This window comes from Ovis aries, chromosome 9 (genome assembly GCF_016772045.2).
Source record: "Ovis aries strain OAR_USU_Benz2616 breed Rambouillet chromosome 9, ARS-UI_Ramb_v3.0, whole genome shotgun sequence".
NCBI classification, from domain to species: Eukaryota; Metazoa; Chordata; class Mammalia; order Artiodactyla; family Bovidae; genus Ovis; species Ovis aries.
In genome coordinates, this window is record NC_056062.1 from 58,164,350 (window position 1) to 58,188,039 (window position 23,690).

A 23,690-nucleotide genomic window follows, 5' to 3' on the forward strand; every position below is an offset into this window, starting at 1 on the left:
ATACCAGGATCCAGATATCATGTTATTTCTGTCCAAATGGACCTGAGGCTTTGTGATGATCAAAGGAATACATCCCTTTTTTTCTTTTCTTGCACAATTTCACTCTGTGCCTACCATCTTGATAATTCATACAGGCATGAATTGGTGAGACCTGGATATTAGTTCATACTAAGCTGTTGAATTTTTCTAAATTTCTTTTTGGTTGTGCTGGGCTTCTTTGTTGCTGTGTGTGGGCTTTCCCTAGCTGTGGCGCTCGGGCTTCTCAGTGCAGTGGCTTCTCTTGTTGTGTAGCATGGGCCACCGGATGTGCAGGCTTCAGTAGTTGAGGCACATGGGCTCACTTGCCCCTTGGCATATGGGATTTTCCCAGGCCAGGAATCGAACCTGTGTGCCCTGCATTGGCAGGCAGGTTCTCAACCACTGGACCACGAGGGAAGTCCTGAGCTCTTGAATTTTTGAAAATGTAAGGATGAGGAAAACTTAAAACACAACATTTTAAAAGGAAAAGTCATGGAGAAGGAAATGGTAACTCACTCCAATATTCTTGCCTGGGAAATCCCATAGACAGAGGAGTCTAGCAGGCTATAGTCCATGGGGTCACAAACAGTTAGATACAACTTAGTGAGTAAACAACAACAAAGATATCTATTTATACATTTATTCTTATATATAAACTTCTAAGGCCTATGTATATATATATATATTTCCACAATCCCTTTTTTTCTAAATTTTACAATTTAAAAAATCTGAGAGCAAACATGTTTTCTTATGATCTGTTTGGTTACCAAACCTGAGATGACCTGAATTTATTTGCTGGTGAAATAAAGACTGTTTATCCCCCCCAGAAAAAAAAAATAAAAAAATTAAAAAAATAAAAGGAAAAGTCATGTAATGCTCCATCCCACCCCCAATAATATAGGAAATTATATGAAGAAAGAAGAGCTTAGGAATTTTTTTCTTTTACACTTTCAAAGATGGAAACACAAACATACATATTTATTCCCTGCCCTACACTTTTAATAAAATCTCTCTGTGCAAGAGTGTTTAGGGTTAGAAAACCCAGAAACATATTTTCAAGCTTCTCAAAAAAAGTGTTTTTTGATATTTCACTCCAGTGTCTCACAATGTATTTTGGGGTTTCCTTTTTCTCAAATGTAGAGACCAATATTTTGGACTGTGTAGAAATAGCTTCCTGTGTTGGCTTACTCTATTCGTTAAGTCCTAAGGTCCTTTAGGGCAAAGATAATATCTTGGTTTTGTGGATGAGAGAACTTTGGGGCTTGTAAGTGCCTGTACAAAAATCTTTCATTCTTCCTGGAGATTGAGTCCCTGAAATGCACCAATGTCTGCAGAATCAAAGATAAGATCAGAAAAATCAGGGAGCTTGGGGAAACATATCATTATTTTAAACATAAACATTTCCAGAAAACATCTATGTGTAAAAACACATATACTTCTTCTGGTAAGATTTCTTCAGAATCATCTTCTCTGAGTTGATTCAGGAAATATGCATATGAAATTGCGATCTCCTAAGAAAGAGTCTCCCACAGTTATCCATTATGTGTGCTATAGTTCTTTATCTATTAGTCTTTTTATTGGAATATATTAATAATTTGTTTACAGTGTTGTGTTAGTTTTTGCTGTGCAGCATCGTGAATCAGCCATATGTTTACATATATATACCCTCCCTTTTGAGCCTCCTTCCCACCCCACTCCCATCCCATTCTTCTGTACTTCTTAGTAAAAATATTAACCTAGATTTTATTGGATTTAAATTGAATGTGTTTCGTAATTATGTCTCCACTTATCTCATTTTCTCAAGACTTAGGAAATGTTTCTGTATCTTGGCTTTTCACATATTGTGATAGAGCTTATGATTACTCTTCCCAACTGACATCCTATAAATGTATCAGGGGATGGGTTGTAGACAATCTTCATCTCCACCACCTCCCCCAAAAGCCCACAACCAGATTTGCACAAAGAATAAGGCTTACTTAACTCTTGATAAATTAGCCTGTGTGGGACTGGTTCCAAATAGGAAAAGGAGTATGTCAAGGCTATATATTGTCACCCTGCTTATTTAACTTATATGCAGAGTACATCATGAGAAACGCTGGGCTGGAAAAAGCACAAGCTGGAATCAAGATTGCCGGGAGGAATATCAGTAATTTCAGATATGCAGATGATACCACCCTTATGGCAGAAATTGAAGAAGAACTAAAAAGCCTCTTGATGAAAGTGAAAGAGGAGAGTGAAAAAGTTGGCTTAAAGCTCATTCAGAAAATGAAGATCATGGCATCTGGTCCCATCACTTGATGGGAAATAGATGGGGAAACAGTGGAAACAATGGCAGACTTTATTTTTTGGGGCTCCAAAATCACTGCAGATGGTGACTGCAGCCATGAAATTAAAACATACTCCTTGGAAGGAAAGTTATGACCAACCTAGATAGCATATTCAAAAGCAGAGATTACTTCGCCAACAAAGGTCCGTCTAGTCAAGGCTATGGTTTTTCCAGTAGTCATGCATGGATGTGAGAGTTGGACTGTGAAGAAAGCTGAGCACCGAAGAATTGATGCTTTTGAACTGTGGTGTTGGAGAAGACACTTGAGAATCCCTTGAACTGCAAGGAGATCCAACCAGTCCATACTGAAGGAGATCAGCCCTGGGATTTCTTTGGAGGGAATGATGCAGAAGCTGAAACTCCAGTACTTTGGCCACCTCATGTGAAGAGTTGACTCATTGGAAAAGACTCTGATGCTGGGAGGGATTGGGGGTGGGAGGAGAAGGGGACGATAGAGGATGAGATGGCTGGATGGCATCACTGACTTGATGGACGTGAGTCTGAACTCCGGGAGTTGGTGATGGACAGGGAGGCCTGGCGTGCTGTGATTCATGGGGTCTCGAAGAGTCGGACACGACTGAGCGACTGAACTGAACTGAACTGAAGGGTTTTAAAGTGAAAAGTACATCAGCCAAAGTGTTATATATTTTAAAATTGTATGGACACAGTTTGATCTGTCTTATTTTCCAGTTGCAAATGCCAACATGATGATTAATTCAAGGTAATTAATTACCTTGAATTAATAAATTCACATACTCACATTTTAATAAATTATAAAATGTCTGATTCACTTCTCCCTTCTTCCTACCTGCCTTTATTATGAAAGTGACCATCTGTGGCAAATCTGGGTTTCATTAAATTTTGGTGTAGGTCACCAGAAGAAAATATTGTGGAGGAACATTTATCAGGGGTCAATGTTCATCCAAGCACAGACACAAGGATATATTCTGTCTTGTAAAGAAGTGGTGTGGGTGGGTATACCCAATGATGCAGGAACTTCTTGTTCACATCAAAATTAGTCAGCCTACAGGAATGTAAAAATGTATTTGAAGAAATATGTTAATGTTGCTCTTCAAGAAATGGTACTGCGGTACTTTTATCAAAAAAGTTTCCTTGTCTGACTTGTTTCAGTATAATTTTGAAGAGGTGTTACATTGAAGAGGAAGCAGGAGTAAAGATAGAATAGGTTTATATATTCCATCCCCAACAATGGATTAACTTTTTGGCTTTAGTATGGTAGCCTCAATGTTCAATGAGCCAGAGGAGAGTTCTGTTCATGAGGCTGGAAATCTGATCTGTCTCATTTTCATGGCGTCTCTAGCCCTCATATCATAGTAAAAGCTCCTTAAGAGTATTTGGTGAATTAATGAGTTAGTGAGCTCTATACTCCACCTAAGTCGATTGTTCACCATGTATGTTTTAACACATCTGGACTTCATCCCACTGGCATTGGACACCTGCCTTGAACCCACTCAATTGGGTGTTACCAAACCACTGACACAGCCTCTTCCCTTGGGCTTTAACCCTGTCCACCACATACCTTCTGCTAAACTGGGTTGGCCAAGAAGCTCATTCAGGGTTTTTGTAACATCTTACAGAAAAACCCAAAAGAACTATTTAGCCAGTCCAATAAACAGATTATTTATAATTGAAATGCTCACATGATTTTGAATCTCAGTTCTACTCTTTATCTGTGCCTCTAATGCCTCACCAACAAAATCTAAATTCACTGAGTGTAGGGCATAACATCTAGGTTTAGAGAAATGTGCAAAACTTGATATTCACCTTAGTAACCAGTGCCACAGTGAGCAGTTCTCCTGCCCTGATTTGTATTTTCATTAAGAGACTGCCCTAGCTTGTCTCAGGGCCAGGCCTTTCAGAGTTATAAACAGCAGAAAGACAGATGGACATCAGAGGGAAGTATTTTAGCTCACTGTAAGAAAAAGAATTCAAATGGGGTTAGCAAATTACTAAAACCCTTCGGATATGGACTTTATGGCCATCTGTTGGGGGGTAGTAAAAGAAAGTCTCATATAAAAACTGTATGTATACCGTAACTGTGGCAACTGCAGTGGGTACTGCTACTTTGTTAACTTTTCTTATTCCATAGATGTTTTACATCTCCAGGTATGCAACCAGAGAGCTGAAAATTAATTGGTTAATAACAATCAAAGCAGTTCATATTTGGGCAACATACATCTTAGCAGGAAAAAATACATTTTTTAATACCAGTATTTTTATAGGTGAATTATCCAAAGTGTAATCAATGTTTGTTATATGTGTCTCAACACAGGATGTATACCTTTTTATTGTGTTTAGGTGATGACTCTGTACATAAGCTCTTTCCTCTTGCCTAGTTATAAGAATGTGTTGCTTTGAGAAGGCAGCATTGTGCATCTGTAAATAAATTTTTAATTTTCATCCCCTGGAACCTTTGTGTCATCCTTGGGAAATGCCTGGCTATATTCCTAAAAAGTTGAATAAACAGTTAACTTTTGAGAATGAAATTTATTTTAAATGCTATTTAAGGAAATGCTCTACTGAATTATTTTATGGGACAAATAGTTACTTGCTCATTTTATATTTTTATATTGGAGTATAGCCAATTAACAACGTTGTGACAGTTCAGGTGAACAGCAAAGAGACTCAGCCATACATATACATGTATCCATTCTCCCCCAAGCTCCTCTCTCATTCTGGGTGCCACATAACTTGAGCAGAGTTCCCTTTGCTATACAGTAAGTAGGTCCTTGTTGGTTATCCATTTTAAATAGAGCATTGTGTATCTGTCCACCCCAAACTCCCTAACTGTCCCTCCCCCTATCCTTTCCCCACCCTGGCAACCATAAGTTCATTCTCTAAGTCCGTCAGGCTGTTTCTATTTTTTAAATACATTTGTATCATGCCTTTAATATATTTGTTTTGCTTTCCCTATAGCTATCCCTGTAATTTATCCGCAAGACTATCGTGATGCTGCCCTGTCTCCTCTTCAACATGGATGATATGTGTAGACATTCTCAGATTTAAAGAGCAACCTGCGAGGACCATATTTGTAACACACATTTCTGAATTCCCAGCATCTCTGTTAATTAGCCCTGATCTTTAACTTTGGAAAGTAATCAAGAGAGATTATCTGAGCCTCTGTTATCACAAGAGAATCATGGATGAAATTCCATTCAAAATAAGAGTAAAATCAGGAGATAACACTGGATTGAGACTTTAATCAGCAGGCTGGAGTTCTGCTTTTCTCACATATTAATTTTGGTAAATTGCTTAGCTTCCCTGGACCTCAGCATTCTCTTTGGGAAGATGGCATTAAAAATGTCTGCCCTTCATACTTAATCAGGATTACTTGGAAAATAAATATGTGAGGGCATAAATATGTGAAACAAAGTAAGTTTCACTGCAAATCTAATCAAGTGCATGGTGTCTTCGAAATTTCTCCCAGGCAAGATTGCAGGATAAATCCTATTCACTGAAACTCTGTCATCTTCTTTTGGAAACATTGGCAGCAAAGATGAGTCATTAAGAGAAATGTTGTTATTATTACAAAGATCATAAGAGAAATAAGAATAGCGTTGACAGTACACATAATTAATATTCACACTTAGGGGAGCTTAGAACAACTCAGAATATGGGTCCCAATGTGAGCTGCCTGTCGGCAATGTTTGGTGTCTGTTCTCTCTCTATTTTCTCATCCTGGAAGTCATCCCTGGTGGATCATTCGGTAGAGAGTCTGCCTGCAATACAGGAGACCCAGGTTTGATCCCTGGGTCAGGAAGATCCCCTGGAGGAGGACATGGCAACCCACTCCAGTATTCTTGCCTGGAGAATCCCATGGGGGTCACACGAGTTGGACTCAACTTAGCGAATAAACCTACCTACCAAAGTATTTTTAGACTCTTGTTCCTCGAGCTCTTGGCTGGCATTCTACCCAAGGATCCTGACTTTGATCTGATGTCTTGCTTTGTAATTCTGATTTAATTGCTCTGCCTTTAAAATATGCCATGTTCTCAAAAGTCTGAATCCATAACTAGTTGATTAACCTGATGAATGATAAACATTGACCAAATTCCTGTTATTGAGCTGAACTGAATGTGGTATAAATGGCTGGCCTTAACTTTGGAGCTGAATTGAACGTGGTATAAATGGGAGACCTTGACTTTGACATCACTGTGTCCTAATGACCTACTATATAGTTAGAACCTTCAGAACTTTTGTTCAGAGGTGAGAAGGTCTGTTTTATATGGCTTAGAATTTAGATTAAGAATCATGAGTCACCAACTTTTAAAAATAGACAACTATCTCACAAATTTCCAGCTTTCTGACTTCTCTTAAATATCAGATCATGTAGTGGCACTGGGTCCTTCATGGCAAAAATAGCAACGACTAAGAAGCAGCTGATTTCTTTAGGAGGGCAATCTGTGTTCAGTGCATCAGGGTCCCCTCCTGTACCACTTCATTTATTTATGTCATCTGTGTGGCCCCTGTAGGACCTGAGTTTGTGACCCTTGAAACATTCACGGAAATAACCTAATTAAATCCATTCTCATAACCAGTTAGTCATGGGTGAAATCATGAACAGATGGTTTAAGGTGAACATATGTTGTTGATCTGTTTCTCTTACTTCATTAACTGTTTTGCCAGCATTTTAAACAGTCTAATTGTATGTCACAAACTATAACTGGAGCAGCAGTTTACAAGGGGATAATCTAGGGTTTGGCTGAACTTTTATTTTTAAATTTCAAATGAGAGCTGCTTTGAGGTTTGATCTGCAGTTCAAAGTAGAATTTTACCAGTTTAGTATTATAATATAGGTGAGTCTTAGGCATGCTCCAAATGCCATACTTGACACATTGTTGTGATGTCATAGGAGAAATGTCATAGGAAATGACATCATAGGAAATGACATCTTATGATATCATAGGAAAGCACCACTGATGTGAGATTTTTGCAACATACAGTTACACAGAATAAAGCACCTGCCATGAAATGTCACCATGAGTGATATATTAGAGGCAGACAAAGACCTTAGAGACATGATGTTAGTAGCACTGTGAAGTTTCCAGAGTTCTCTGAAGGCTTCACAAACTCTTTCCCTCCTTCTCCATGCCCAAGAGAAGGAAAGTTGCTATGGATAAACCTAAGATGAGGAAAAAATGGAGACATATTAATAGAAGGAGGTCATCTTAGCACGAGATTATAAAGAATATTGTTTGGGAACTAACCTTTTCTCTTTGGGGAGGGTTCTTTTTGGGGCGGGGCTGTACAGTTGTTTTGCAATGTTGTGTTAGTTTTCGCTATACCACCAAGTGCATCAGCTATACGTATACATATATCCCCCACCGATTGGAACCCCCTCCCTCTCCCCCATCACCTTTCCAGGTCGCCGCAGAGCACCGCGCCGCAGAGCACCGCGCCGCAGAGCACCGCGCCGCAGAGCACCGCGCCGCAGAGCACCGCGCCGCAGAGCTCCCTGTACTACACAGCTGCTTCCCGCCAGCTCTATGTTCTGCACATGGCACTGCACATACGCCAGTCCACATCTCCCAATCCACCCTCACTCCCTCTTCCCCACTTCCACATGACTGCTCACCGCATCTGCATCTCTACTCCTGCCCTACAAATAGGTTCATCTGTACCATTTTCCTAGATTCCACATACGTGCATTAATATACAATGTTTGTTTCTCTTTTCATCTTTTCAATTTCTAGAGTTCCCTTTTCCTCAGATCAGAGGGTTAATATCTGGAGGCCTGGGATTAAATTGTCTGTGTACAGAAAGGTGGCCCCTGTTTGGTATACTTCAGTGAAAGCTGTCAATCAGAAGCATAAATTTTAACTACATGATTCCATATGGCCTAGAATCGGTGGCTAGGCTAGAAGGTCCTCATATGGAGGTTCAAGGTTAAAGTGTTTAATGTCTGTGCAAACAGAGGACCTTGCAAGCGTGGCTATGGCCATGGTGGATGACTGGCCAAAGAACTGGGGACCTTGGATTCAAAGACAGATAACACCTTGACATTACCTTCTCGTATATCTGGCTTTGAGCCTAGTCATCAATCCACTGTCCAATTCATCATTCACTGGGCCATACAGACAGTGGTTTAGGGCCTTGGAAAGAGTCAACAGAGCAAATATCAAGAGAGCATTCCATTTGAGAAGTAGACAAGCATCTCCTATACAACAAGTGATTCAAGTTCTCTCTTGGGACCCCTAACCTGGTGAGCTATTGAATCAATAACATACCATTTATGAAAATGATCAAAATCATCGTGGATAAGCATGGTGATGAAGATTCCAAAATTTAGTCTAGCATTTCTCACTTGCCTGGAGTCAGAGTGAATTTAGTGTAATTAGAAAAGGATGGATAAAAATAACAGCGGCGATAGTCACAGGGAAATGATGAATGTGTAGGGAGAGGGAAGTTACTTTTTCTTCTTGATGAATTCACAGACAAAGTACATGGTAAGATGGCACTCGGTGTCATTCCATCTCCCTGAGCTCAGCATCTCCACACAGTCCTCGTGGCCATAGGGGTCGCTGGGCTCACCCTCCTTCCAGTTGCTGTAGTTCTGCAGGGGAGTGTTATCTGTGAACACATACTGACCCTCCCTCTCAAGGTCGTTCACCCCGATGAACACCCGGAAGAAGCCACTCTTGGAGACGTAGTCAGCCAGCAGCGTGTTGGCAGCTTCGTCCTTGGGCATGGCCAGCATTCCCCCCCGGGCGCGGCAGTGGGTCAGGGATTCCCTGTAGCTCTTCTCCTCCTGCACGAGGTAGTAGAATTTCTCTTCGGTTTCCCTAATCCCTGCTATGACTTCGCAGTGAGGAAAAGAAGAAGGTGATTATCTGTCTCAAACAGAGAGAAGCCAAATGTATAATATCGCTAGATTTAAATTAATTTATTCAAGATTTAACTATTCTTTTGCCTATCATGAGTTAGGCACTGCTTCAGTGTTTTGTCCACCTTTGTCGCTGTCTGATGGAGAACCAACTCCTGTCATTGGCCCTCCCCTGTCTTTCCTCCTTTACTTCCCACACAATGTGAAGCAGAGAGCTGTTTGGACACAGATGCATTATATGAACTGCCACCCAGCTCATCTCAGACACTTTTTCCCCCCTCTAGTGTACGCTTTTGCCACCCTTACGGTTCCATGAGCACTCCCTTCTCTCTTCCCCTTCCATACCTTTCATGCCTGGAAAGTCTTCTTAGTGCTTTATCTGGCAAATTCCTACCCATCCTTCAGATTTCAGTCAAAATGCTTTCTCCTATAAGAGCCTTTCCAATGCCCCTGGACAGAGACAGGTGCTGTTGCGCTTTCTCCCCTGCTTCCAGGGACCCCTTCACTTCATAGCACTTGACACATTTTAGCCTAATTGTGTATCTCTTGAGCTTGTGAACATCTTAAGGCCCAAGACCATGTCCTTGTCACTCTGTAGTCTCAGTGCCTGCAACAGTGCAGGATAGTGGTAAAGGCTTATTGGACTGATACAGAAATAATACAGAATTTCATCTACTTCTGGCCAGATTCCCAGACTGTGAATATGTGCATCAATTTAGATGGTCTATACTTCACTCCTGGACTGCAAGGAGATCAAATCAGTCAATCCTAAAGGAAATCAGTCCTGAATATTCATTGGAAGGACTGATGCTGAAGCTGAAGCTCTAATACTTTGACCACCTGATGTGAAGAGCTGACTCGTTGGAAAAGACCCTGATGCTGGGAAAGATTGAAGACAAGAGGAGAAGCAGGCCATAGAGAATGAGATGGTTGGATGATATCAATGAACCCATGGACGTGAATTTGCACAAGCTCCAGGGAATAGTGAAGGACAGGGAAGACTGGTGTGCTGCAGTCCATGGGGTCACAAGGAATTGGACAGGACTTAGCAAACTGAACAACACATGTTTCACTTCAAGTATATAAAGTAGACTGAGCTTCTGAGTAAGATTCAAGACAGAACTGGGGAGTCAGTATCATCCCAAGATCATAATACGCTATATATGTTTTGGGCTTTTCAGTCCAAACACACACACATATATATGTATATATATATTTCAGGGCCTATAAGTTTAAATTTATAAATAAAATTATGAGTACTCAAATGTTAAGAACTATAGCGCTATGTTAAACTTCTGGAGTCTGGTTTATTCATTGGGGTCGAAGTCACGTCAGAGGCAGCATCTGTACAGGTTATAACCAGAGTTATAACTGAGGGTTAATTAACATCAAGCCTTTGCTATGCCTCTAGTATTACAAGATGAGGGTGGACACAAGATAGCATTTGTGTGCCTCTACTCATGTAAATAAATATGACTGGATTATAATATTTCTGTACCATTGTACGGAAAACCTCAGATGAACTTTTTGGCCAACCCAATAAATAAAAGTACAACAAAGTGCAAGTAATTGTAACAGCAACTAGAACAGCTCCCTGATTCATACTGTCTCAGGAGAGAGCACAGAAGCCCCACTTTAAGGGTTTTACTGCTAACCATCCCAGGGAAATACGAGAGAAAACAAAAATGGCTAACATGGACTATTGCCCAGTTTAGAGAAATGCATAAGGAGTCAGTGAAACTTGTATTCAAATCTTTCCTCCACTGCTCATTAGCATGTATCTATGGGCAAGGTAATCTCTCTAAACTTCACTCTAATCATGAAAATTAGTATTATTGCAAGTAATCAACAAAGCAACTACTGTTTTCATTATGATTTTTGTCTTTTAAGATACTGGTTGTTGGGCTCTTGTTATCTCGTTTTTCTTAAGGCCCAGCTACTCAAACTCTGCCTTTTCTCCCTTCCCCTCTCTCACTAAGATCCCCTTTCATCCCGATAGGAATGCACACATGTATGTCCACAGGACCTGAAGTATACTAGAGTAAGTGGATAATCAGGATTCTAGGAGATCTATAAGCTGGTGGCACTATCTCAATCATCCTTTGCCCAAACTAAGTTAGTTTCTGCTAGGGATATTGGAATTGCAGTGGTTTGTTTGTTTTTGTTTCTTTAAAAAATAGATTATTTTATTCTTAACTTTGTATTTATTTATTTATTTAGGTCATGTGACATTCAAGATCTTGGTTCCTCAGCCAGAGAAACAAACCATGCCCCCTGCAATGGAAGGGAAGAGCCCTAACCACTAGACAGCCAGGAAAATCCAAGAATTTCCATGTTGAAAGAGATAGATCCATGGATAAATAGCACAAAGCAAACGAGAATAGACTCACCATTCTTAACAAACTTCATTGAAGTCTTAAGGCGGGCCACACTGATGTCTAGTTGTCCAACAACTTTTCGGTATCTTCCACAATCACAAACAGTACCTTTTAAATGACAAAGCTGTCAATTCACGTTGATGCCCATGAAGAATGGATAAGAAAGGCAATTGCTCTCTTCCTAATATCTACTGTCTTTTTCTAGTCTAGCTATGTCTTTCTGTGAATGGCGATGCTTTTCATCTTTTATTAAAGACAAGGTTTCCAATATACAGGAATTCTGAATATATCTTTTACAATAATTTGAAGGAGTTAACAGAGAGTTCTAAACCAGTTTTTTTAAAAAGAACAGTAAATATGACAAACCCCTGCTCACATATTGGGAACCATTTGGCATTTTTGTTGAACACAGAATGTACCTCTACAGTCTCAGAATAAAATCTTTACAGCATTTTAAAAACATATTTCTAGTTTTCTCTTGTGTTACTGTGTTGATAGCTGGGAGAAACCTTTCATGACAAAATTAATGTTAATTCTGATTATCCATTTGGAGTATGGCTTAATGTTTCAAGGACTAAGTTTAAATCTTGTGACTAGATTCATCTTATAACTTTAAGAGCAAGTTGTCCCATTTGTGGATTAACTATGATTTTAATTTCTGCCACTAATTCCCCTTCACTCATTTACCTTTTCAATCATCTACTGATAAAGTGGCAGAGAAAAAGCTGTAAGGAAAATGATGTAAAGTTCAAATGCTTCTTTTTTCCTATTTAAAGGATGCTTCATGTCAAGATTTCCATTTGCTTTTTTCTCTGATGGTTGAAAAGCAAAATGAATTTTACTAGCCAAAGGGGGAAAAAAATCTGTGGCTTTATTTATCCATTTTCACAGTTAAATATAAGGAATTTAAGATAGTTCTTAGAATTAGGCTTCTCTACATCTTCATGGATAAGAGCTTCCCAGGGGGCTCAGTGGTAGAGAATCCACTTGCCAATGAAGGAGATGCAAGAGATGCAGGTTTGATCCCTTGGGTTGGGAAGATCCCCTGGAGGAGGAAATGGTAACCCACTCCAGTATTCTTGCTGGAAAAATCCCATGGACAGAGAAGCTTGGCAGGCTACAGTCCATGGGGTCACAAAGAGTCTGATATGACTGAGCAACTAAGCGCACATGCACTCACACCTTTATGGATAGAAATAATTGAAGCTCACCAAGAATGAGCTACTTTCTTTCCCTGCATCGAGCACTGGAAAGAGTCCTCTTCTCAGTATCAGGGAGAGGTTTCCGGGCCACTGACGCATATTCTGTAGCTGCCAGGACTCTCTCCATCAGGCCAGTTTGCAGGTGACAAAATGCTTGGCCAGCGTTTGGTTGAGACTCTGGTGAAAGGCTGAACCTATTGCTGGTCCTATTGCTGAGGCCCTTGTGGATTTTCCTCTTGGTCTAGGGGCATGAGGGCTGCTTCCTGATGCACGAGATTTGCTACCTCAAGCAAGCATGGCAGAGGTGGAATGAACCACCTTCCTTCCACCCGTTCCTTAGGGCCTGAAAAGTCATCACTAGAGACAGAGCAGAATTTCCTTCCTTCCTTTCCTCTGGCCCAAGGAAAAGGAGGTTAATCACACTGAACAGACTATTGTTCTTCTATTAAATATATTTATTTTTGAGACAAATAGTTTTGTAATGATGTTAAAAATTAAAAAGAAAAGCAACCTGAATATCTATCAACAGAGGAATGGATAAAGAAGACGTGGCTGGTTCATTTTGCTGAACAGTAGAAACTAATACAGCATTGTAAAGCAGCCACACTACAATAAAAACTGATTTAAAAAAGAAAAAAATGAGCATATTATACCTGCTTTGCCTTTTCCCCCAGGTATTCCAGGCAAACCCTTTTCCCCTTTGTCACCTGAAGAAAAACAATAGCCATGAAAAGAACAACTAAATAAAATAGTACTATTAATGAGTAGAATTAAATGCATAAAACATAATGAAATGTGATTATATCAGGCAGACAATATATTACATACCTAAAATAAGAAGAAAGAGTTTTTAAACTTCATTTGTAATATCTCCAAATAACATTTACTAATATTATAAAAATAATTTGGTTTTGAGTTCGCTGCACAGGTATAACTAATCAAACAAGTCATAATTTAATTAGATGGAATACAGAATTCCAGTGGAACATATAAACATTTAATTTTGTGTCATTTATCCCATGAACATGTTTTTATGATGTGGCCTTCTAGGCACAGCTAACACAATATTCTGCATGTTTTTAATTTTTAAAGTTCTGTTGCTTTACATATCTGAATCAATTGATTAGCATAACGCAGTGTCTGGGTATTTATTATAATATGCCCCTAAATTCTTCCATGTGGCTTTGCCCTTGGATTTTCAAAAACATGTATTGTGCCTTTTCAATTTAATTCAACAAATACATACTATTTACTTACTCTATGAAAGACAAAACATTTGCTTGGTACTTTGAAAAGATATAAAGAGAGATAAGATTAAACTTTTGGCTTGAGAGAGTTTATGCTTATTGGAAGAGATATGAAGTATGCAAATACTGATAATATAAAGTTGTGTCAAAAATATTATTCTGAAATATCAACCTTGATAATTTTCCTTTCTGCTCTTTTCTGTATGTGACCTTTTTCTTAGTCAGAGACATCAACAAAATAAATTTGAGAATCAGAATTGTTAAAGCAGAGAGAAAAAAAAGTTGACTTTTTTCAACTTCAAAATAGGCTCTTGAAGTCCACATCAGACACAATAATTGAAAGCAAAAGCTTTTGATTTATAAGAGGAAATGTTTGGCTGAACTTTGGGGGAATCAAAAGAGAAGATCTTGATAGAAGTAAAATAGAGCTTATGCTTCAATGGAGATCTGGAAAAAGAATAAGAAAAAATTCAGGGGGATAAATACAGGATGATAGTCATACAGGCTAAAGAAGAGTATGAGGTTTACTCTTGTAGGACAATGATATGGCTAGGAATTGGGTAAACAACGGAGGGGACAATGTAAAGGGGAATGGAGTCAGCACTGAGGTTCTGCCTAATTCCTTCCTTTCCCAACAAAAAGGGAATACTCAAAGGATTCCCCATATTGCCTGTCCATTAGCTATTCTGTCTTTGCTGATCACTTTTCATTAAGAGTTCTGTGTGTGTTGGTCATTCATCATCCAGAAATTCATGCTGACCAGGGCACCAAGGATTTGCTGAGTATTTCCTAATTGGCCCACATGGATGCTTTTCTTTACAGCGATGCCAGACCTTCAGGAGCTCCCCAGATAAAAGGATAAAAGTTTGAGTATGCAGTGGAATGTCTCTGAACCTTGGGCTTAGGTGAAATGAGACCATGGTGAAATCTATGACAATGGAATGTGATAAATATTGTAAGAGATACCATGAACAGGGATAACATACTCTGTCCAAAGTTAGAGGGAGCTGGTAGAGATAGTGCTCCAGCTGGAAGAATGGAGGAAGGCTCTCCTGAGGAGATGGTGCTGGAGTTTCAGCAGGTGGAGGTGGGAGCCAGGTGGTAGACTCTACAGCAGAGATGTAGTTGGGAAAGAAGCATAAAAGTATGCCAAGCATCCTGATAAGGAAGATTGATCTGGACACATCAGATCTGTGTCCTGAAAACTCCTCATTTCCCTTAAGTGTAAACTGGAAAAGATAAGACTAGATTTGAGACAATGTTAATGGAAGAAAGGGAATATATGTTTGCTGAGTGCCAATCATTTGTCAAGTATTGTTTGGATACTTTAGAGGTATTGTTATACGAAATCCAATCAGCTAGGCGCTATCATTATCTTTATTCTAACAACTGAAGAACTTGAGAGTCAGGAAGGCAAAATAAATGACTCAGGACATCCAACAATCCAAAGCAGTGCTGCTATTAAAACCCAACCACTTCTGACTCCCCAGTTTGTGGTACTTTTCAAATAATTTAACCAGCAATATAATGAAGTGAAGCAAAGTCTTCAAAAAGAGCTATAAAATGTTGAAAGTAATGTAAGTCTTATCATCACCAAAAACAATATGGACTTGAAAGATCATATGAATCTGGCTTCATATTTTAATTTAAAAATAATTTATTTTCTTTATATGTGAATCTCTTTCAATTCAACATGAGTTGAAAACTGATTCTAATTCTGCTATGATCCTAGTTCTGGTCTAAGTCCAATAATAAACATTTTTAAAGTATACATAAAGTATTTGCTTTAGAAAATCATAGGCTTTTGGAGAACTTTGCTGGTAGTCCAGTGGTTGGGACTCCATGCTTTCACTGCTGAGGGTGCTGGTTCAATCCCTAGTTGAAGAAGTAGGATCCCACAAGCTGTGCAGCATGACCAAAATGCTAGGTTTTTAAGGAAAACAAAGCGCACATAAGAGGCCAAGGAGATGAGACACAAGCGCAATTACTCCCTAACAGAGAGAAATGAAAGAAATGCCTGGCAAGTATTCAGAGAAGGCAAAGATGACTGTGGATCAGAGTAGGAAAGGAAGGCTTCTTTGAAGCAGCAGCCTTTAACTGGATATTAACAATGTGGAGAACAGATTCTTGAATTGATACATGGATTTTTTTTCTGAGAAGATGTAAGCACGGTGACTGCTATCCAGTATTTTGACATGAATTCCTTTCCTTTTTTTTAAAAGATGGGAAAGTCAAAACAGTATGGTGAAGTGAAAAACCACAGAAGTCTGAACAACCAGGGTTTGAATGCTGACTCTGCGTCTTACTAGCTAAACATGGACCAGTTACTTAATTCCTTTAAATTTCCATTTCTTCATTTTTAAAGTCGAATGATGGTGCCTAAAGTCATAAGAAGGATAAATTAGACAATGTCATGGGATTAGGTCTGTGCTTGACTTTAGAGGGTATTTAACCAATGTTTGCTTCCACATACTAAATCAGAGCTTCAGGAAAGGAAAGCATGCCAAGTAGTTAGCCAGTTCATGGTGGATGTGAGCTCATTGTGTCTATTTCCCCAAAATGAAATCTGGTTCAAAGCCACATATAAAAGTTAATTTTTGACCCATAAGTGAGAATACCTCTGTATTAACTGTCTTAAGGTTGAAGAATCAGAGGCTGCATGTAAACAAACAAAACACCATAATACTTTCACTGTAAAAGGATTATTGACCTTAAATAAAAGCATCTATTTTGCTATGAGATTGAATTTACCTATACTAAATCATCCTTTCCTATTCCTGAAATGAAATATTGACATCCAGAAAGCTATCTTCTCCATTCAAGTGATAACATTAAGGTCAGCCCAGAAAGTTGAGATTAATCTGAGTCAGTGAAAAATTTAGAAGGACCAGTGACAAAATAAGGACAATAAATTTCAAAGTACAGATTAAAGATGAAATTAATCCAGGTGAGCCAGAACATGGAACCTCCATTTTCAAAAATATTCCAGGACATGATCATAAATTTTCAAGGCATATCTCTGGAGGAGAAAAAAACTTAGCCAGTGTTGAAAACTGATGTTGAGGGAAAGTAGTAGCTAACAGAAATAAAGAGTAGAAAAGAGAGTCACATCATAGGAAATGACATATATCATTTATTTTTTCATTCTTACAGCAATAAACATTTAGAAAGTTTCTCCATTATAGTAGACATTAGAATAAAATGATTAAAAAGCAGGATTTCCCAAATAAAACTTATATGTATTTAAACAAATAGATCTGATATAGCTTCCATTCATTTCCTCCAGAAATTCATACCCTGTTGAATGTCACAGACAAGTTAATAAGGCATAGTGGTAATAAAGTGATAGGTGTACTCTAGGTGCATAAGCATCAGAGTTTGAATAAGCAGTCATCCTGAGAAAGATAAGACTGGTTAACCCTATCCATTCCAGACTGCTGCTTCTCCAATGTTGGGAACTTCATCCATTTTGAGGCTCAGATAACCTAGCACAGTTTTCGACCTTCCCCTGTCTCTGTTGTTTACCACCCTCTCTTCAAGAGCAATCTAGTCTTATTCTATGGAAGGATTAAGACTTGGCTCAAAGTCATGAACTTCAACTCTCCTGGTAGGAGTCTCATCTAGATTTGACATATCTAAATCTAGGAAAGTTCAACATCTAGAATAATTCACTGAAAAATGAAGGTCTTGAATTCTGGATGTGTTCATTGCAATAACTTAGTCTCCCCCTCCTCTTCTGCTCATCTCCAGGGAAATACTTGAGATCTTAACCTTATATAATGTGATTGCATCTCAGAAATCTTGAAGTCCAACATCCCATACTCTAGTTACACCTTTCCATCCCTTAACCATTTGTTAAGTGAAGCTGATATAACCAGAGGCAGATTCATGATGATTTTATCCAAAGCGTATACAATTTGAGGAGACTTTTTAAAAAAATACCAAATTCCAAATTGAAAAGTACTTATAAAAATGAACACATTATAAGACAAGAAATTAGTCTAGGTTCGATATAGGATACAGGATGCTTGGGGCTGGTGCACTGGGATGACCCAGAGAGATGATATGGGGAGGGAGGTGGGAGGGGGTTTCAGGGTTGGGAACTCATGTACACCTGTGGTGGATTCATGTCAATGTATGGCAAAACCAATACAGTACTGTAAAGTGAAAAAAAAAAAAAAAAGGAAAAGAAAAAAAAAAGAAAAGTAGTCAAGTGCAACATTACAAAATTCACTTAAAAATGTAACATTTTAATTAATAAATGGATTGTGTGCACCTATAATTGTTCTTTTCACATACAATGTGCCGTGTACGTTTGGCTGCATTCTTATTCATCCACTTGACCTAGCAATATTTATTGATAGACGTCTCATTTCCCATTCAAAAATATCACCTTTTCATAACTCAAGTTTGGGGTCTGTTTCTGCATTGTTTATTTCTTTCTACTGGTCTATTCGTCTCTGCACTAAATCAACATTATCTTAACTGTTTAGCTTTATAATAAATGCTTAAATTTATTAAACATTAATTTCTAACATTTATTTGATTTAAATCTTTCACTTTTGTTTTTATTTTTCAAGATAGTCTTTGGGTATCCATGGTCCTTTTCATTTCCATATAAATTTTGAATTGGTTTATCAGATACCAAGAGAACTACTTCTGGGATGTTAATTGAGAGAAGACTGAAACTACAGATCAAATTTGGGACAGCTTAACAATATTGAGTCTCCCAATCTATGAATGTAGCTTTACTTCCATCTCCTTAGATAATCTTTAATTTCTCTTATTATAATCATGTAGTGTTTGTTGTAGAGAGCTTATACATCTTTTGTTAGATTTATTTCTAGATATTTGCTATAATAAAGGGAATCTTTTTAATTCCAGTTTTTAGAATTGTTTCTAGTACTTAGAAACAAAAATTGATTTTTGTAAGTTAAAGCCCTGCCTGCATGTTTAGTTATGTCCGACTCCCGCCAGTTATGTCCGACTCTGTCCCTGGGATTCTCGAAGCAAGGATCCTGGAGTGGGTTGTCATGCCCTCCTCCAGGGGATCTTTTTCACTAGGGATTGAACTTGCATCTCCTTCAGCTCCTGCATTGGCAGGCGGATTCTTACCATTGCGCTATCTTTAAAAAACAATACAAATAACTTATCTGTAGATTCTTTTGAATATCCTGGGTATGCTACATGATTAGGAAATAATCACCCTCTTATTTCTCCATTTCCAACTATTGTGATTCTTATCTCTTATTCTGGCATTTTTGCTCTGGCTAAAACCTCTTCTATAATGTTGACTAGACTTGATGAGGGCTATACTTATCTCATTTTCATTATCAGGTGAGCAGTGTTCAGTATTTCACTACCAAGTATGATTTTTAAATAAGTTTTCATTGATGCTCTTCCTTTTCATATTAAATGTTCCCCTTGATTTTCAGTTTGCTAAGATTTCTTTTTTTAAACATGAATGGGTGTGTGTTTGACTTTTATTCAGAATTTCCTAAGTTCTAATTGGAGGTTTTTATTTTTGAAATGAAAAATAAAAGTGGCCCATTTCCTGGGCCAGTCATCTCTGGCAGACTTTGAACACCAATTAAGTCTGAGCAACTTTCTGTTCAAGTCTCTTAGTCCTTTAATGCTGCCTCACGTGTGAATCTGTAAATGAGGAAAAATGGATTAGTGTGGTCCCCTTCTTCTCCAGATCACAGCCTCTAAAGTCTATTCAATTTGCTTGCCCTCTCATGCCTTCAAATATGTTTGTTTGTTTTTGACTCACCTAGTCATTCTTAGCAGAAAGATTCATGCAGGTGAATCTCTCATAGCCTGTAGCAGAAATCTGATTTTTGTCTTTGTTATAAATAATGCAAGTGATTTTTCTCACCTTCACAACTTGTTGTTGATGGTGTATGTAAATCAAGAATATTGTCAAACTTTGAAAATACCTCTGTAAACTCTTGTTCATATATGAGCTGTTAGATTTGAAAGTTTTTTCCATCGATGAACTCTGCCTGGTACATGTTATACCCTGTTTCTTTTGCACAACCTACACATTTCTTGGGCTGGATGCCCTGGACATATTCCTATGATGATCTGACTTCTGCCCCTGTACTTTTCCATCATGACTTTGGATACATCTGCACAGTAGGTGGTAGAAGTATTCCTGGAAGCTATTCCTACATCAGAATTATTAGCAGGAACTTAACTGTATGTGGAAGTGACTACAAACTACAGAGATAAATTCCAGTAAGTCCAAATGAAATATTTCCCCTATTCAAGTTCTTCTTAACTAGCTCCCAAAATACTTGTATCTACTCCAAAAACTAATACAAGGAGAAGTATGATGGAGAAAAGCTGGATCAGAAGACAGGACTCTTTTTTGGTTTTTAGGCTGTAATTGTTTTTATTTTGTTCGTGAGGGAACTGAAGCACAGATAGATTAAGAAATGTACACAAGGTCAAATATATACAAGAAAGACCCTGAGTCAGGATTGAAACCCAATCATTCTGATTTCAAACCTCAAGAGCTTAAATACTCTACTGTATGGCAGACCGAATAATCCAGATAGAAGATGTTCATACCTTAATGGATGATCAAGCTCAGGCTGGGAGCACAAAAGAAAGGAGGGGTTCAGGAAAAGCTTTATCAAGAAGTCTATTTTTCCATGGTTTGAAAGAATGAGTGGTATTTTGACTGACAGTGATGTACAAAGAGGTGTGTAGGGGTAGAAAATTGTCTGAGTAAAGGCAGAGGGCAGGAGAAGACACCTTGACATCTTTGCGAAAGAGCAAAAGGAGACAGTACTCTTAATCCATGCATTCCAGTGGGGACAGTATCACCTCACAGATCAAAAGTCAGTGCAGCAGGGCTGAAAAAATCTCGCTCTTTTTAAATATATGAAGTAGAAATATACACAAACTACATATCATGTGGTCCATTGGTGGGAAGCTTTTGGAGATTTGCAACAATTTGAAAAAAACTCACAGATAAACTGTGTAGACTAGAAATACCAAAAAAATTAAGGAAAAGGTATGTCATGAATATATAAAATATATGCATTAAATAGATAGTAGTCTATTGTATCATTTTTACCATAAAATATATACAAATTGATTATAGAAAGTTAATATTTATCGAAACTTCCATACACAGTCACCATACATGGTGCCATTCCCAGCTGTGAGAAATGCAGACAAACATAATGATTCAGTATTAAATCATAACTGTATAAATTTAACTGGAGTAAATACTGTACTAAGGTACAGTTCCATAGCCACCTCCTACTACTATTGTATGAGTTCAAGCATTGCAAGTATATGCTTAAAATACTCTGATGCAATTCATCTCCACTGGAGCACTTGGTAGGTTCAAACAAATTGTGTATCCAAGTAAAAAGGGATCACTCTGCATCTTCAAACCAATAGTACAATGTCTGTATGAATTGGTAAATATCAAAAGCAGTAAGAACCTGCTACCATTGTGGGGCTTTAGGAAAAGAAGATAAAGAGTGCTGAAATAATAAAGAGAAGGCCACCTCTGTTTTACATAATAGTGAAGCAGGAATGTGCAGGATCAAAATATGAGTGAAAATGAAAGGATGTAGATATATACACTTCAGATTCCTACTCTGTTAACAGATCTCAGACACAGAATTATTATTATTCCACTCCAATTAAAATACAATATTATACTGTTCTTGGCTACCTTGATTTTTATGAATAATTGTTTTCTACACCGAGTGTGCTTCATGGTCATGACACCCATTTTAATCGTATAAAGGATTATAACCAGGAGGTCCCAGGAGACAGTTCTATGTACAGTTTAACTGAACGTTATGTTTGACTCTGTCCTTGAATTTCAATTGAATTTTGCTCAAGGCTTTTTTGTAAAGACACATTGCTTACATATGGAAGAAACAGCCACGCTCGGAAGAGAGAACTCGTATTTTAAAAGAAAGGAAAAGGGTCATTTTTGTGATACAGAACATTTCAAAATAGATCAAAGGTAGGTTCCATCTGCTTTAAATTGCTACTGGAGAATGGTAAAATACAGCTTACCCTTCTTCCCAATGGGCCCAGTCTTGCCAATATTGCCTTGATCTCCTACATCACCCAATTCTCCCTTAACTCCTGAAAAGCAAAATTGTCATCTTTATATCTTAAGGTTTTATCTTACTTTTAATGATATGCCTAATATATGATATTTACTCGAAGGAAATACTTAAAAGTGCATTCTTCTATCTGCGATATATAATATATATTCTTTGCTATATCACCTATTTTAATAGCACTATAATGTATGCACTAAAATTAAAGTGTGAGTGAGTATGACAGTCCTGGGTTTGATGATATTAAAATGCTTACAGATGCAATATTTCTAAAGAACTCGAGCAGAGGATGTTTAATCTAAAGGTCAGATAAGAGGCTGAGTGAAAGAATTCTTGTATTTTATTCAAATCCTATTCCTCCTGAGATCCATTTTAGCTTCACTCTGGGGTTCTATTTCCTCACTACCTTAAAACAAAATTTGACATTTTTAAAAAAGGGAGCGAATGCACAATCATAAAACCTAGCAATCAAAGGGACATCAAAGATTGTTCCACCATATTTTTATTTAAAATATATACATATATAATCAGGAATTCCTGAGTTCCTACAAAATTGTTATTAATTTGGGTTTTTAATCTGTGATCATCTAAAAAATGTTTACCAGTTGTAAAGGTATCTATATGTGAGAATAATTCTGCAGTTGACTGTACATATTTCTTCCCAATCCAGGGATCCAACTCGTGTCTCTTACATTTCCTGCATTGGCACCGGCATTCCCTACATTACCACCGGCAGCACCAGGGAAGCCTATTTTCAGACTAAGAAGAGTTTAAGTCAGCATTTCTCAAATTGAAGCCGCAAAAGCCTATGAGTCTGCTTCTCTTTAAATTACTGAAGATATGAAAATCAGTGGTCCAGGGCCACCACCTTGCAGCAGTTGCGAGGAACGGTTCTAGCGTTCAGGACACACACACTTTGACATCATAATGCAGAAGCTGTATTTTGTCAAGGTTAAGTCCTGTCTTGTGATGAAAACATGCACAAAAATCCTTTGTGTTACTCTCATTTTCTTTGCTTGTACCTCTCCCATAAATACCCCACCACTTACTGGGAGATCTCGGGGAAAACTGAGTAAATCAATGGATCAGACAGTTCTTTCTGTTCTTTCTTATCTTCCTCCTTACACTCTAAACCAGAGTTGCTTGGTGTGGCTTCTGAGAAGAGACACAGCAATGAACAAAGCTGTGTTTCTAGCACTAATGGTTTCTCAGATATTCCCAGAGACTGGTATGCTCCAGAATTCCCAGGGTGTTCCTCTTTCATGAGCCCTAATGGTGCAGCCTGAGCACTGTGTCCAAGTCTTGCTGACAAGCAATCTCATGGGAACTCTCTGGTGTGTGGAGTCGCTCAGTCGTGTCCGACTCTTTGTGACCCCATGGACTGTAGCCTACCAGGCTCCTCCCTCCATGGGATTCTCCAGGCAAGAGCACTGGAGTGGGTTGCCATTTCCTTCTCCAGGGGATCTACCCAACCCAGGGATCAAACCCAGGTCTCCCACATTCCAGGCAGACGCTTTAACCTCTGAGCCACCAGGGAACTGTCTGGTGGTGACTAAATTCACATGTGAAATAT

General features: G+C 38.4%; 1 protein-coding gene across 4 annotated transcripts in view; it reads right to left on the reverse strand.

Moving 5' to 3' along the window:
- Positions 1-644: 644 nt before the first annotated feature.
- Positions 645-23,690, reverse strand: part of COLEC10 (collectin subfamily member 10) — a 51,471-nt gene continuing 28,425 nt past the window's right edge. For 2 of the 4 annotated variants that reach the window (XM_027973084.3, XM_015097602.4), the window contains exons 3-6: positions 22,068-22,139; positions 13,422-13,475; positions 11,579-11,674; positions 645-9,163 (exon numbers count right to left, since the gene is read on the reverse strand). In XM_027973084.3, coding sequence (XP_027828885.2) covers positions 8,772-9,163; positions 11,579-11,674; positions 13,422-13,475; positions 22,068-22,139 — 614 coding nt within the window. In that variant the 3' untranslated portion in view covers positions 645-8,771. The remainder of the gene's footprint in view (positions 9,164-11,578; positions 11,675-13,421; positions 13,476-22,067; positions 22,140-23,690) is intronic. The other 2 variants (XR_009594977.1, XR_009594976.1) reach the window with 2 other exon arrangements.